The 16,164-nt window shown below is 41.0% G+C and overlaps 1 protein-coding gene across 8 annotated transcripts in view; it reads left to right on the top strand.

Moving 5' to 3' along the window:
• The window catches only part of CDK19 (cyclin dependent kinase 19), an 86,050-nt gene that overhangs the window by 29,010 nt on the left and 40,876 nt on the right, over window positions 1–16,164 (top strand). For 6 of the 8 annotated variants that reach the window (XR_004692190.2, XM_035109070.2, XM_035109073.2 and 3 more), the window contains 2 exons: window positions 5,208–5,318; window positions 14,821–14,961. Coding sequence is in view for 7 of the 8 variants with exons in the window: in XM_035109070.2 (XP_034964961.1) it covers window positions 5,208–5,318; window positions 14,821–14,961 (252 nt within the window). In the remaining variant the exon portion in view is untranslated. The remainder of the gene's footprint in view (window positions 1–5,207; window positions 5,319–14,820; window positions 14,962–16,164) is intronic. The other 2 variants (XM_060272633.1, XM_060272634.1) reach the window with 1 other exon arrangement.

The raw sequence follows: 16,164 nt of genomic DNA, 5'->3' as shown, positions 1-16,164 counted from the left end.
CACTATGATTGGGTGTGGTATACAGTGGTACCTCGGGTTACAGACGCTTCGGGTTACAGACGCTTCAGGTTACAAACTCCACTAACCAGGAAGTGGTTGCTCCAGGTTAAGAACTTTGCTCCAGGATAAGAACAGAAATCGCGCACCAGTGGCAGCAGGAGGCCCCATTAGCGAAAGCACACCTCAGGTTAGGAAATGGCGTTTCCGTGCGCTGCTCTGGTTCCCCAGAAGCAGCTTAGTCATGCTGGCCATATGACCTGGAAGCTGTACGCCGGCTCCCTCAGCCAATAAGGCGAAATGAGCGCCGCAACCCCAGAGTCGTCCGCGACTGGACCTGATGGTCACGGGTCCCTTTACCCTTTACCTTCTTACCTTTGCACTAAAAATTAGGCATAGGAGGAAATTTGTTTGGTCCACTTTGCAGTGCAGTAGCCTGATCTGATGCTCTTGAACTTGCTGATTTTACGTTAAGTGTGCACAGAATGCAGGACAAGTGCAGATGAATTGGATGCAGAGGGCACCAGGGGACGCAATGGGATGGAACACTGCTATGATCAAGAGCCAGCAAGACTGAAAGAGGATGGAATTAGAGGCTTAGCCCATCCCTATTTAAAAATATACAGGCTAGTGATTGTGATATTTTACTGTGCCTCCTATCAGTAAAAGTGCCAAACTTATTTATGCTCTTTCTGTGAACCCCATGGAATGAAAGCACAATGCTAATTGTCTCATTTCCTTTACTTGAATCAAAGCATAATCCTTTTTAAAGTTGCTTGAAATGCTTTTGTTTAAGAAGAATGCTGTTCATTAATGCCAGAACATTTTCAGATCTTGAAATGAAATTATTTATAGAACAACTGCTTTTCAAAATGCTTGTTATGGAACAAGGGTGTTGCATGATTTGAGCAATTGTAGTTAAAAAAGAAAAGCAGCACTTGCCAACAATGCACAAGAAAGTATTTTTAAAATTCAAGGATTCAATAAGCTATAGTTATTGTGTAAAAAAATCCTAAGGGCATTTCAGTTCCTTTGCTCAGTTTCAGATGGCTGCACACCAGTTATCCTAGGCAGTGGATAGCCATTCTTAGTTGGTTAAGTGATTTGTCTTCTTAATTCTGGTTTTGAAGGCGAAACTGGCATCCCAGTAGTTCTGCAAGCTATGAGCAGTCAGCATCCGGCCTGTTTGAAGGATCTAGCATTTAGTGATGCTTTTACAATTTTTTTACAATAAATTGTAAAAGCATCTTGCACTTGCACTTGTACTTCTTGCAACTTTAGAAATTTAAACTATAAAAATGTAGAGGCCCTTCACATCTGCCTGTGTGCAAGAGTAGGTTAGAAGATACGTATATTCTGGTAGGTGGCTTCAGATTTAGAATTCTGAGTTAGACAGTGTGGTTTGCTAAGGCTACACTAGAGGAGCCAGAATAAGTGAATATACGGCTGGGTGCTAGTCAGTCAGGGAGAGTTGGTGTTGGTTGTGTCAGTTTGTGTTGATTAGAGAGGGAGTTAGTATTTGTTGATAGTCAGGGCCGTCTTAAGCATGTCTGGCACCGTGGTGCGAAGATCCCTCCGCCCCCTCCATTTCCCAGAGTTGTTGACCTTTTTTAGGAAGTCCTCCTACCTCACCCTTGCTTTCGGCAGCGGTGGTAGCTCAACGGCGGGCCAGCTGGGCCAGGACCTCCTCCTTACGCCTCCTCACCCTGCATTCGCCCCGGGGTCCCTCTGGCCCCAGAGCTTTGGGTGGCTGGGTGACCCCGTTGTGGTGGTGCAGCAACAGCAGGGGGGATGATGAGTCCGAGGCTCCTCTCCCCGAGGAACTCCTCTCCCTCTCTAGATTGAGCGCAGTGGCGGCAGCAGAAAGGTCAGGGCTTTTATTTTTAATGATTTCCTCTATCTCGCTCTGAGGCCTCGGCGCGCTGCGAGGCGGGAGGTCCCAGGCCTCTGAGCCCCAGGGTTCCGCCTGATCGGTGGTTGATCGGTGGAGGGTGCCCTTGATTCCGGCCTGTTATGTTCGCTGGGGGGGGCAACTTCTCAGCTGGTCCACTGGGCACCCCTGGCACTCACGCGGCGGCAGCGGTCTCAGGAGCCGTTCGGGCAGCGCGAACACACTGGCTGCCCTCAGGAGCTCTGTGACGCCATGGCGCTGTGGCGCGCACCATGATGACTCGCCGGAATTCCAGCATGAAGCAAAGAGAAAGATTCCCCCGCCGCAACAGCAGTTTAAACTGAGCTGGACTCCGCCCCCGTGAGCCTTATTGGCTGGCAGGGGGGTATGATGCGGTGGGGAGGGGCTGGTGCAGGGGGCGACCACGCCCCCTGCAGACGCGGGAGGTGGGCCCCACGCGCAATCACTTCCCTCTGGAAGGGAGGAAAGTCCTTCTCATCAGCTGTCTGGCACAGCACAGTGCAAACACCAGCTGTCTGGCGGCACAGCGGTGCCCCTGGTGCCCAGGCGCCCTGGCGCATTGCGCCACCCAGCCCAAGCCTAGAGAAGGCCCTGTTGATAGTATTTGTGGTGGACAGCAAGAAGACAGCGGAGAAAGAGGGTCAAGAAAGAGAAAGGAAGACCCAAAAGGAAGACAAGAGTGGTTTGGTAGCCGAAGACTTGTTGGGGTAGCTGAATAACTTGGCTCAGGCTAAAAGAGATGAGGGGAAAATATGTCTACAGCATTAAAGGTGAAGAAATGAGAGGCTGCTTGGAATTCTAGGGTAGAAAAGCCAGAGGAAGATTCCAGGATAGCACAGTAAAAACACATCTATGCTCCAAACAATCAGTAGGAGTTGAAACAGAGGTTTCAACAAAGGCACTCTGTTTTAGTCTTGGTGAGGCTTAACTGGGGTGGAGTAAATACAAGGGCAATCCGGCAAAGGAGTTTTAATAAGTTAACTGTTTCATCAAACCTGTATTGGTTTTGTAGTGTAAAATAAGCTGTACTCCATATTAAAGTAACCACAAGATTGGGCGCTACATAATCTTGTAATAAATAAACATGAATGTTTGTTTATTATTTATCTTTGTTAAATATAGTAACTATGTTCAACTTTGTACCATACCTCCACCCCACAATTATCAGGGCTTATTGGAAATTTAATATGCTAAGGGTGCAAGTGATACTAAATGATGGCAGTGGTATGGAACTTGGGCTTTGTTAATAACATAAGTAATGAAATACCCCCCTCCTTTTATCCACCTAGACCTTGGACCTGAAGGGGAGGAAATTAGCTGAATTGTCCCCCAGATCCCCAAGATTTTAAGACCTGCTAAGGAACAGAGGATTGTTATTATGTCCTCATATGAAAAACCACAGAATTCAAGGAGGATGTACTTTCTTTTCCCCATGACTTGCATAAGCTCTGTATTTAAGCTCTGATCCAGCAAAGGCTCCTGTCAGTAAAAGGGGAGAGGTGATTTTAGCTAACGTTCCCTTGCAACCTCTATGCCCTTTGAAAAATAAATTGCTCTGGAGGTTAGAAGACCCTCCAGAACCACATGGGAGGTGGTGGCTCTATGGGCTGCAGAATAGGCAAAAATTCATTCTCGCTGACAAGAGCCTCTGTTGGCCTGGAGCAATAGTTATTTCAAATTGCCAGAACATCAGTATAGGTGCCTTGTGGAGCTAATGAAAGAAGTGTAAGAATTATTTCAGTTTAATAAGCTGCTGCCATGTGCCGATTGAAAAAGCGGTCGTCTTATCTTCTAAGGCTCTTTTTCATTTCTTGTTAGAGGACTGCATCAAAATAGCCTAGGCAAATAAAAGAGATTATTTGCTCTCTGGCTCACTGTTATAAAAATAGGCTTCATCAGTTACTCAATTTAAGCTTTATGTCAAATAACAGATTAAAGCAAGAATGAGGAAGCAAGGATGAGGAACCTCCTCCCACTCCCCCCCCCCGGGGGGGGGCTGTACACTGGCAGTGGATGAAGCAGAAGCCAGTGGAGGACAGGGCATCCTCTTCTCCCTTCCTCTCATTCTGCCTCTCCTGGATTAAAGCTTGGCACCTTTTTTGTATTGATTTAGAGATGAACTCTGTTCCTTTTCATATGGCTTGCTTTATCTTTTGTGAGTGAGTCTGTTGCTTCACTGGCCCTGGCCTTTTCCAAGAAAGCACATTCGATCTTTGCTGAACATTGTATTTTAAGGAGATTTCCCTTGTGGCAGAATCAACCCACAAATCACAAAAGTACTTCCAGATGTTTTTCACCTAAACACTGCCAACAACACAATTCCCCCCCTTATATATACTTAATATTTTAAAGACATGGCCAGTATGACAATAATTTGTTATATTTGAGAATGTCCAGATTATGCAATGTTTAGTAATTAAATATATGTGCAAAATTTGAACTTTTGTCAAAGTCAAAATCCATGAGAGATTGACATTTCTTAAAGGTTATATTTAAGAATGCTGAGTTAAATACCCTGTGTTAAAAATTGGGAAGGGAGAAAAGAGAGAAATTAAATTATTGTGAAATGGCAGGTTAAATAATAACCTTCCTGAACTTCATACTGATCTCTTTTTTGTGATCATAGGCCAGTAGATTGTAAAGGTCATTTAATAATTTTTAAATGACCATATAAAACTTGCCAACTGTTACTATGTTTTAATCCTAGAACAAAATAAAGCCTTTGGTTTATGTTGTTCATGGCATTCCATTTATTTATCATTTTATGCAATAAACAACCTGAGCACTGAAGAGTTAGACTGAAAGTTGGACTATGCTTTTAGGATACATTTCCATATATTGCATCTTGACTTGCACTCAGTGGAGTTCTGCTGGCACTAAAGAAATGGGGTTGGATAGTTTCAATTTGCACTGCAGGGTTCTTCCCTCTGATGTCACCTGTGCCTCTTGAAAACATTCTGCAGAGGCAGAGGGGAACAGTGTGGGGTCTGGGGGACTGGGAAGGTGGGACTGGGGGCTGCACTGGAAATGAGGAATCAGCAAAGAGCATCCATAATTCCATAATTCTCTCATTTTTGAGGCAATGTATGTGGGTCCCTGGAGGGGATTATACACATACTGTATTTGATCGCCTCTTGTACGACTTTGGGGGAAAGGATTACTCCATTATTGTTCTGTAAATGAGGTACTTCTTGTGCTTAGATTATTCTGGAATTGCTGGAATTTTCAAATCTTTTTGACAAATTAAAAGCATTTTGTGGTGACAGAAGCATTGATGATTTTGTCTCTTCACTTACAGCTTTTGCGAGAACTGAAGCACCCTAATGTGATTGCATTACAGAAAGTTTTCCTTTCCCATAGTGACAGAAAAGTGTGGCTGCTGTTTGATTATGCCGAACATGATTTGTGGGTAAGTTCAGAATTTATTGGTGGTTTGACTGGCTGTGGTTGCATATCCATAGTTGGGGATGGGAAAAATCTGTAAAAATGAATAAATCCAAAACCCCAGAATTCAGAATAATTTATCAACTTGTGCAGATTTTCATATGCTTATTCTATAGATACAGCCGCATAAGGCAAATTGGAAATGGAGACATAGCTTGAGTGCCAAAATGACTTATTTTTTATGTTAAAAAGTTGGCCTAAAAGAAGGGGCTTCTTCAGATGACCTGTCTATTTAGCATCATTGTGATTTGCTTGCACAGTGGTCAGACTTCATTCATTTTGACTTTATAGAAATTTGTTCTGATTTGTTTATGGGGTGGTTCTATGACATAGAGTATTCGTTTTGTATTCCTCCTGATTTGCTTGTAGGGATGGGGGTTATAGGTTTTCCTGTGGATCATTATTCATGCCACACTGTCAGTTTACAAATGCAAAAAGTTCGATTCTTTTATTATTTAAGTGGATCTGTTGCACTAAAGATCCAGTATGCACTTGAATTGCTCTTGAAAAATGATGACAGTCTGGAGACATCCTTGTTTTTAGAGGCATGACTTGTTTTTATTCATGAAGACTAGAAATCTCCCACCCCAGCTTCCCCTTTTTTGATGTGTAATATTACTGGTTTTCTCAGTGTTTTAATTCACATTGCCCTATTCTATGCTTTATAGTTTTGGGAGTATGCAAATATTGATTGATACCTATGCCTGCAATGCTGCAATCCAGATAACTGTTTGAGATCAGGGCTTATGACCTGAATGTGCTTACCTGACCCAACAAGCCCTCCCCTCCCCATGCAAGCAAACCCCACTGCTGCCAACCACAGACAACCAACCACACCCTGCCCCCAGTACCTCTCACTACCAAGGAAATGTACTGTAATAAATGAATAGAAAGAGAAACTACCCACTTGACGCTGACACAAAACCCCACACGCATGCTATACAAAGAATATACCGGTAAGCCTTACCACCCCACCCCTCCTCTCCCCCCCTCTTCTTCCCCAACCTTATACCATACTCAACACTAAGGTCTCACAACAAATGTAACTGATTTGTAAGAAAGACTGTGCAACCTGAAAAAAGAGACACGGCATGTACCTTTGTAAACCATGAAAATATTTAATAAAAATAAAAATAAGTAAATTAGGAGCCTGTTCACATATTGCTTACAAGTTGGTGTGCGGACATTTATGTTGGCACATCATGTACAATATGAAAATCAAACATATTTGTTAGCAGTTTGTTTGTAATAACCTCTGGTGGAAATAGTCTAATTACTGCTGATCTTCCCTAATCCATTTAAACTATACTGAACTTGGATTACATTAACATGAAATTTAGGCTTGTCTGGGACAAATTTCTGTAAAACTTAACAGTAGCAAGGAAACAGCAGTTTGAAAAGCCATTTCAAAATACATGAGTAATAGCTTATTGTCAAGAAGAAGAAAAAAACCACACACACATGCAATGTTCAAAGTAAAAAGAAACTTGGATCAAAATGATATAAAGTCATGAGGTTTCATGCTACTGCATGCTCCGTATAGTTTAATTGGGTAGACTTGTTCTTACAGATTTACTAGCGTGCACCCACTCATTTTCGAAGTTTTCCCCATTGAAGTTAATTGCACAAAGAACAAGTGTACACTTAATATCCCCAAAGTATCACAGTCTTATTATGGATAACTTCATTTTATATGCATGAACTTTAACTCTGTGCATCAGTTGAATTTATTTGTTTTAAAAGCAACCACAAAACAATATTTTGCTGCTAAAATGAGCAGTTTGCAGATCTTGCCATTTGAATGCTGCTTGCACTGTGTGAAAGTTGCCACACAAACAATAGGTTTGTCGGGTCACCACTACTTCTTAGCTATCTGCTATGCAGTCATAATGCAAAGTGTTCATATTTCACTGTGTACTGTCACTTTCCGTGCAATTCACCATTTTATTATCACTAACAATTTTCAGATATATGCTTCCACTTTATGTTTGTACACTGAACCATTGAAAAAGGTATTTTATATTTTTCCAACTAAATCATGCAGCTCGTTAAAGGAAGTAAAAGTATTTATGTGCAATTGCCACAGGCTAATGACTTCTTCACATATACCTGCAGTGGTAACGGAGGTACCATATTGCTTTGAGAATGTGCAAATGATCAAGCCACATAGATGGGGCCAATGCTGTCATTTCTTACCACTAAGAAACTGGCTTCCCTCTCTGCCAGTAAGATTTGTGTGGGTAGTAACTGCATTACTGGCCCTGCCTTCTTGGAATAGTGTTGGATGTCCTCCGGTAAAGTGACTCTCATGAATAAATATGAATTAACTCAGAATCTTATTTTGTGTCCCTTTCTGGTCATTGCTTCAACCCTCTACTTTTGCAAGCAGAGCTTTGTTTTGGGGTGTTTTTGGATCCCCAAATCTGAATATTCTATGATCCTTGAAATTAGCTACTTCATTATTCCTGTTGACTCTCTTGGTTTTTTTTAATACTGCATTTTGTATAAAACATTAGAATATGTATAGGGGCAATTGTACTATTTCATCATTTAGGAAGCATGCAGTTCGGGGAGGAGGAATTTCAGAGTTGTGGAGAAACTAATTATTTTGGGCTAGTGAGAAACTTAAAAAGTGAAATGAAATGTGAAAAGAATGTTGCTAAGGGCACAGCTCTAGGAGGTTCCATGCCTTCTTTATTGAGCTCCATAATGTACATCTTTGAATAATGTTTGCTTTCTCTGGGGAGTGTCTGAAATTTGCTGATGGCCAAAACTTTATCCCTCATGTTTTGAATAACTCCCCCCTCTGTCACTTATTCTAAGCATCACTCCACCTCCCCCACTTCCCGTTGTCTTTTTGCTCACTCCCAACTTTGTCTCTTTCCATGCTGCCTCTTACACTTGGAACAGCCTCCCAATCAACGTATGTAAAGCTCCTTCACTCTACTCCTTCAAAACCAACTTTAAAATCCACATGTTTAAGGACACATTTTTTACCCAGATCACTTACATTCTTGGTGTCATACTTGTTTGCATGCTCTGTGCTATAGATAAAGAGTAGTATTAAAAATTGTCAGGACAGAAAAATGGTAGTCTGGGTCATTGATTATACTAGTAGCATTTTATATTTTAGATTGAGAGCCATCGTGGTGTAGTGACTCGAGCAGTGGAATAGTAGCAGGTGGGTCAAGGTTTGAACCTTTAATCAGCCATCACACTCCCTGGGTTATTTTGGACCAGTCACTATTTCGTAACCTAACCTACCTCCCAGGGTTGTTTGTGAAGATAAAATGGGAGGGAGGCGAACCATGTGTGTCATTCTGAGTTCCTTGGAAGAAAGGTGAAATACAAGTAAAATAAATGAATAATGCCCTGGTTCATGCACAGTGCTAAGCCATAGTTTTCCTAACACGGGTTGTTTCTCCAGTACATAGCTTGATTTCCAATTGCTGTTGTCTTATGCCTTTGTTTCTTGGTGATCGCCTGCAGTGGGATGCCTGTACAAACCATGGATGCTAGATTTACATGTCAACACCAAGCTATACTTAAAATAAGCCCTGGCTTCAGATTGTAATTTGTTAGCAGTAAATAGTTAAACCGCAATTCAAGGTTCATTTGAAACACTAAGTCATCGCAATAAACAGTAATTTAATAAACCATGGCTTATGAGGAAACCAAGTCATATGAAGAAGGTTCTAATTTAGCACAGAGATAAGATCTAGTTGGAATCACAAGCTTTATTGGGGAATAAATAAGGAAAATATAGAAGCATTCATAACATTAAAGAAATAAAACAACTATAGATGCTTTGAAGCCTTCTTGGAATGGCCTGGTTCAAGTATCACATTAAACGATAGCTAAAAATAAAGTTTGGCTTAACATGAACGAGCAGTGTGCTGGAGTGCGCTGCTCAAAAGTCCTTGCTCCTGCTGGAGAGAACACAAACCAGAAGCTAGCTTCGCATTACATGTGAACAGGCACTTGCCACTTTTTCTCTCCAAATAAAGAACAAGCAGTAAACCAAGAACAGATGTTGGTTTGGTTTACTGCCCATGGTTTGTTCAGAGATAAACAAGCTATGAATACTGGTTCTCACATAGTGCAAAACCAGCCTCTGCTTTGTTTCCTCTCTAGCGTGGCAACAGTGGGAGCAGGGGAGATAGTGAAGTAGGGACCATTATTCAACATGGAGCAACAGATTGTTCATACATGTTTACACCATATTTTGTTTTTCACTGTGGTTAAATGTGATGTCCAAACCAGGTCTATAAGTTGGTGAAAAACCTCAGTATGTTTTCTAATTGATAGATTGCTGGTTCCAACAGTAGGCCTATCTGGGGAAAAGCCATTTCTATTTCTATTTCTTTTTAATGGATTTAATGAAACATAGTACAATAAGTATAAATGTTAATAGAATCAGTGATATTTCGGATTTGGTTAATGTACCTTTTTAAATACAGTTCTAGATAAGTAAGTTGCATAAATCTGTATTAAAACTCCGTGCACCATTTCTATACTGAACAGGGTGGTCTCTAGAGGTTGAAGATGCTGAAAAAAGTTCCTATTTTTATATACCAGACAGAGAATCAAGAAATCTAGTCAGAATCACATGGTTTTGTTTCTTAAAAAAACAAAAAGCCTGCCCAGGGTTTTTCTTTTCCTGGGTCAGGCAATTAGATTTCATCACAGCTGGAACATTTGCAATAGCAGTAGTGCTGCAGTCCAGGGTATAATTACTTTCCTGAGAAGGTGAATACTTTCTTCTGATTTGTGACCTTTAAAAAGAGCTCTGATGTTTGAATTTGGACATAGTCTGCTATATGACCTTCCTTTCCACACACTGTACAAATGTTGTTGTTTAAGCTTCTCTGAGCTTCTTTAGCTTTGTTTGCAAGGTGGTCGTAGAGGCACTTAGCACTCCTTAAACCAGATCTAATAAGCTAGGAATATACGGTATTACTTCCACATTTTTCTTTTCACCAAAGTTTGAAAAGTTCACTGCCATATTATCAATATGAGCAGCCCCTGTTGTGTTAGCTTTTTGGTGACAGCTTCTGTCTTGCACACACCTGTGTTATTTCTCCTTGTCAAAACTGGTTGTTGTTTTTTAATGCACCCCCAGTGTTTCTCCGCCCTTGTTTATTCAAACCTCTACTGTTGTTTTAAACGGCCACTACAGTATTAGTTTCTGCCTTCTCACTGTACTCAAATGTCTTCTTCCTCAGCTGCTTCATGTGAGAAAGATAAAGCAGGTTTTCTCCCTCAGATTGTTTGTGCTCATCATTTTAAAAAAGAACTCCAATCTCAGTTCAGTTTAGAACTTGCAAATTCATAGCACAATAATTCAGTGATAAATAATATGACCATACTTGGGTACCAATGAGCTAGGACAGAAACAAGCAGAAGGTTGTACTGATAATACTTTTTGTTGTGTTACTGTCACTAGAATAATAAGCAAAAAGGCAGGTAGGTCCTTCTTCTTGAGAATTTTACAATCAAAAATCCAATCTAGAGAAAGGTGATGAATGGAGGGGAGAAATATGGGGCATTTGTGCATATTTGGGATTAGTTTTAGTAGGGGATGAGGACTATGGGTTATGCTGAAGTATCACAGAAGGACTGAATTTGAGGCATAATTTGAAGGAAGAGAGTGGATGTGTCACATAGGTGTTATAGGAAGGAGTTCTGTGAGAAAGGGCAGATTTGAAAAATAAAATAAAATCTGAAGATGGTACATTTCCAGAGATCAATAGTTTTGACTAGACTTGGAAACCAAGACAAAAATTATTGTTGCTAAATCTTTATCCTCACTTTGCTATGTTGGCTTCTGCACAGCTGAGGATGCCCTGCACCTACAGGAGAGCACATCTTTTTTCTTCTTCTTTTTTTGCTGTTGCTTAGCTAAAATGTTCCATGCGTCTTAATTAAACTCAGGAAGCATCTTGCTCTACTTTCCTGCTCTGGGACAGAATGTGGTGGCTTTTCATTTTGGCCCTGCATGGTAAGCATTCTCTAGGTCAGGCATCCCCAAACTGCGGCCCTCCAGATGTTTTGGCCTACAACTCCCATGATCCCTAGCTAACAGGACCAGTGGTCGGGGAAGATGGGAATTGTAGTCCAAAACATCTGGAGGGCTGAAGTTTGGGGATGCCTGCTCTAGATAGCTTGGCCTATGGAACCACCCAGCCTTGGTTCTGGGGAGGGGATTGACTTCTGGGATGAACACTGCCACAGCTAGCACTCCAGGGTTGGAAGGAGAGCTGAGGCTCATTGTAGTTGCCAGAGGGCAGTGGCACACATGCCAAGGAAAGGGTGGCAAACAAAAATATGGAAGACTTCACAATTCATTTGTCAATATGCTACTAATTAAGAGTCATCAATTCAAGTACACTTTGTTTTAGGAAATAAATTGTTCTCCAGATCATAAATAGAATACAATAATATTTTAAGTAAAAATACATTGGGCCTTATTGTCCCAAGATTCGTCTAATGTCCACTAAGACCAGGGCATTTAGTGTGATGGTACCTTGCCCTTTGGGATATGCCCCCAATGAACATCATACAGGCACCTAAAGCCTTGGCATTTAGGAGCCTGCTTAAAACTCATCTCTTCCCTCAGGGTTTTTGTATTAAGCTGATATATTGATTTATGATGTCTTTTGTACTTGTTTTACTAATGTAATTTTATTGTTGCTTTTATGCTGTTCATTGCCATTTTTTTTTCTTAATGCTGGAGGTATGGATTTTTTGTTGTTGCAAACAATTAAATAAAAATTGAGCAATAGGGCTGAGCATTTAGTTTCTGGAGTGCTTTCTAAGCATTGCAACTTCTGTATGTTTCTTCGTTAGCTGTTTTTCTACATTTAAGCTGTTTGCATGCCAATGAAGTGGAGAAAAACCTAATTAGGAATATTTGCAATTACAAATACTGTAATCTGTAATCTCTGGGTGCTTTAAGTTTTTTGGTCCAGTGAACAGGTTATGCAAGTCCTCAGGCTTTAGTTTATATTTTAAATAGGGCTGGTGGAGAAATCTGTCTTTAACTTACCACAGAAAGCACTAACTTAATTGTACTACTTGAAGACATCCATTACATAACGATTCTAAACAACAGTACAGCTTCGATTAAGTTTAAGGTAATAGTATAGAATCACAAGATAAGCATTCCTTCCCCAGACTCTTTTTCTCTATAGACTCTTCACTATGGAGAGCTTGTGCCTTTCTAGATGTTGAGTGTCTAAGTCTAAGAAGTCAGCCCTTCTTCCCTGGAAACTCCTAATCATCAATGTGGTGAGACCTGGTTCTGGTTGTAATGCCAACCAAATTGGAAAATAGCCTTGAACTGGCATTTTCTTCTCTGCTCCTCATCTTCTTTCTGGCATGAATTTCCCCCTCCTTTTATTGTCAGCTTTAGTGTGATTTTTCATTTTATCTCTCATCAACAGTAACCAACTAACCCTCTAAACTGGAATTTGAAACAAGTCTGGAAGCCCTGGTTGAGAGAGGAAGGATGGTTAGCAGCAGTGCAGATGAAAGGTTGACCAGTGAGGAAGGTGTGGAGTTGTGCTGCAGATAGGAGAAGGAAGGTGGGGACCAAGTGTAGCATTCCCAGGGTTTGCACCTTATTTGAAACCTTCCATATGGGAGAGCAGCTGCTGATACATGCGCATTAGATCTCAGCGATCAGGGAAGGGCACTTCACATATGAATAGACTCACTGCTCTGGGGCAGAGATATTGCAATGGAAAAAAAGTCTTTGAACTAATCTGTAACAACCCATGGCAAAAACTTAGTCCCTTTATTCTCTTGGGTGTGTGCATGTGCTACTAACAAAGTAACATCTCTAAAGTAACACTCTAGAGCAGTGGCTCCTAAACTTCTACCCAGATCAGACCACTTCAAAATTGCTGAGGGCCTTAGCAAACCACGTACAGTAGAGTGTGTGTGTGTGTGTGTGTGTGTGTGTGTGTGTGCTGGGGGGGTTGTTTTGCCTGTTGTTTAGCAGTTGTAATACACTATGCTAGATGCTAAAACATTTTTAATGGAATTCAAAATTTAATGCAACCTCCCCAAAAATAAATTAAAAAAGCAATAAAAATACAATTAAAAATCAGTATGAATATTTTAATGTGATGGATGTACTTGTTATGTCTAACAAAGTTATTTGATGCTTGGTGTAATATTTGTTGAGTCTTAGGTCAACAGATTCAGCATTCATCCAGCATCCTGTCCTTTTATATAAACTGACAACTCCTACTCTGAATCACTCTCTCTCTTTGCCTGTGCTCCCTCTTAGCTTCTTCCCCTCTTTCTTGCTTTTCCTTTGTTGCGTGTCGATGACCCGCGACCCGCGTGGAGTAAATAAGACACAAGGACACGTGATTTTAGGTTAATGGGCAAATTAAGGCCACAACTTTATTGGTTATAGCATGTGAGTGGTATTGGCTTAGGCAACTGGACGGGAACACAACACGTGACTCCACCCCGACCGGTGTGGAGACACTTAAAGGTTAACGAACAGTGGGAGGAACTGGAAGCTTCCCCTGATGTCACCGGGGGTCATGCCATGGCCCTAACCCCAATAGGGCATCAGACAGGATCCACGACCGCCGGATCCCCTTAATGGGGATACCCCTAGGAGGTAGGTGATGGCCTCAACCTGACCTCCGACACACAACGCAGATACATCACATATTGAATAATCCAATGCCTAACTGCCAATACCAAAAGTTGTGACAAATTGCTATGAGGTAGGCGAATTTCTATGAGGTTGGTCTGTATCTTCTTACCCCAAACATGTAATGTAAACAAAGCAAAATATATGGTTTTTTTTGTTTTTTTTGCATACCATAATTTGTTTTCCACTGACTCCAAACATTTCTTTGGTACAGATCTCCCAGAGTCTATGACTCTTAAGAACACAGTGCTAAATTTAATAAAATTGTTTAAAACAATGGGAAATTATATGGAAATTGGGAAAGCGTGAGAAGCAAATCTGAAAATAAAATTCATTCCAATCCTAGTAATCTTATATCCAAGGAGATTAAAATATCATATCACATTGTTTCATTTTCTGAAGTGTCAGATGTAAAAGCATGTAAGATGGGGCATACTTGCATACCATATTTGATTTTGGAACCAGAGAAGCTTCAAATTTATATTTCTTGAATTATATTTTACTGAGGTTCAAAAAGTCACAATAACAACACTAAGCAGGTAGAATCCCTCCTCAGGAGAATAGATGCTGAAAATATACCAGATGGCATGTAGATGTAAAAAAGGTTCCACTCAGGTAAGTAATATTATAGCTCGCTGCAACTCACCAGCGTGAGAGTTCCCTTAGCCGGCATGCTTCAGTTTCAGAAAGCCACCTGGAACATGCAAGGCTTTTATTTTTTAAAATTCATTGTAAGAATTTTATTTCATCATCATTCATGTCTGTAATATATATTTTTATTTATTCCTAGCATATTATCAAGTTCCATCGTGCCTCAAAAGCAAACAAGAAACCCATGCAGTTGCCAAGATCTATGGTGAAATCACTACTTTATCAGATTCTTGATGGAATTCATTATCTGCACGCAAATTGGGTTCTTCACAGAGACTTAGTAAGTGCTGTGATTTTTAACTGTTTAAAAATAATATGGATTACATTTCTGTGTTTGGGAAGTGAATAAAACAGGGGGTGGGGGTGGGGAATCTCACGAACCGCTGCACTTTTTGATGTTCTTAAATAGTCTTAGGGGTTTTAATGGCAAAAGTAAACTTTGTATCATTACTGTTTTTTAATGGCAACATCTGCTGCAAGTCTCTGGTGCTGCATCCAGTTAGCAAATAGCTTTATAAGCAAACAGTACATCAGCCAAAGAACACTTTACACTGAAAAAGCAGGTAGCTGTTTAAACTGCTCTGGGTTACTTTGGCTGCCTACCGTTCTAAAACCCAACAAGCTGTAGGAAGTTCCTTAGGTGACTATGGCCACATTTGTACAATTGTATCTCATCATAATAAGCCAGTGTATGAAAGCGCCTCCTTGACGTGCATATAGCCATTTTTGTCCTCCACATGAGCAGAAAAACAGCCATGAAGCTACAATGAGCTCTAGCTTCTCATTATATTCAGATCAGGTAACTGTAGTTAATGGCTTCCAAACAAACCAAAATATTAATTCATGTTTTAATATCCTACTTTGTTTGGAAGCCATTGACTTCTGCTTTTTCAATGCATAGAAAGCTAGAGTTAATTGTCACTTCCTAGCTTGTTTCCCTGCTTGCAAACAGGGATAAAGCATATGTGTGCATATGCAGGAGGCTTGTTGAGCTGAGATATTGATCGTCCAGAAACAGTTGTTGTTTCATAAGAACAAACCAAAACCACTGGCCTCATAATTCTTTCATCAGTGTAAATGACTGCTGAATAATATGAAAAGTTGTTTAGAGGCTTCCGGTTGACCGCGCCATCTTGACTAGACGGGGGTCCGTTCAGCGGAGCGGACCTCGGCGCTTCAGAGGTGGAGGGAATCGTTCCAGCGAAACGAAACCTCCTAAAAAGCCCCAAATCGAGCTTTTTGGGGACAGATTTCGCCTGGCGGCGCCAAAAGCGGGCTCTCTCCTCCCCGGATCGACTTTGTTTAAGCCCCCGAGAGCGAGGAGGTGAACCGCGGCGGACAGGCTGACATTGCTGCTCTGAAAGCGCGAAGCTGCGTGACTGGCCAATTCTTCTAAGAATTCTGTTAGAATTCTTCTAACGAAAGATCGGACTGTGAGTAATTTGGATTGTTCGGAAATAAAATTAAGGAAATTTGCGTAAGG

Source organism: Zootoca vivipara, chromosome 3 (assembly GCF_963506605.1).
Source record: "Zootoca vivipara chromosome 3, rZooViv1.1, whole genome shotgun sequence".
Classification (NCBI taxonomy): domain Eukaryota; kingdom Metazoa; phylum Chordata; class Lepidosauria; order Squamata; family Lacertidae; genus Zootoca; species Zootoca vivipara.
The sequence above is the reverse complement of the archived record's forward strand: the minus strand, read 5'-3'. Positions and strand labels throughout refer to the sequence as shown.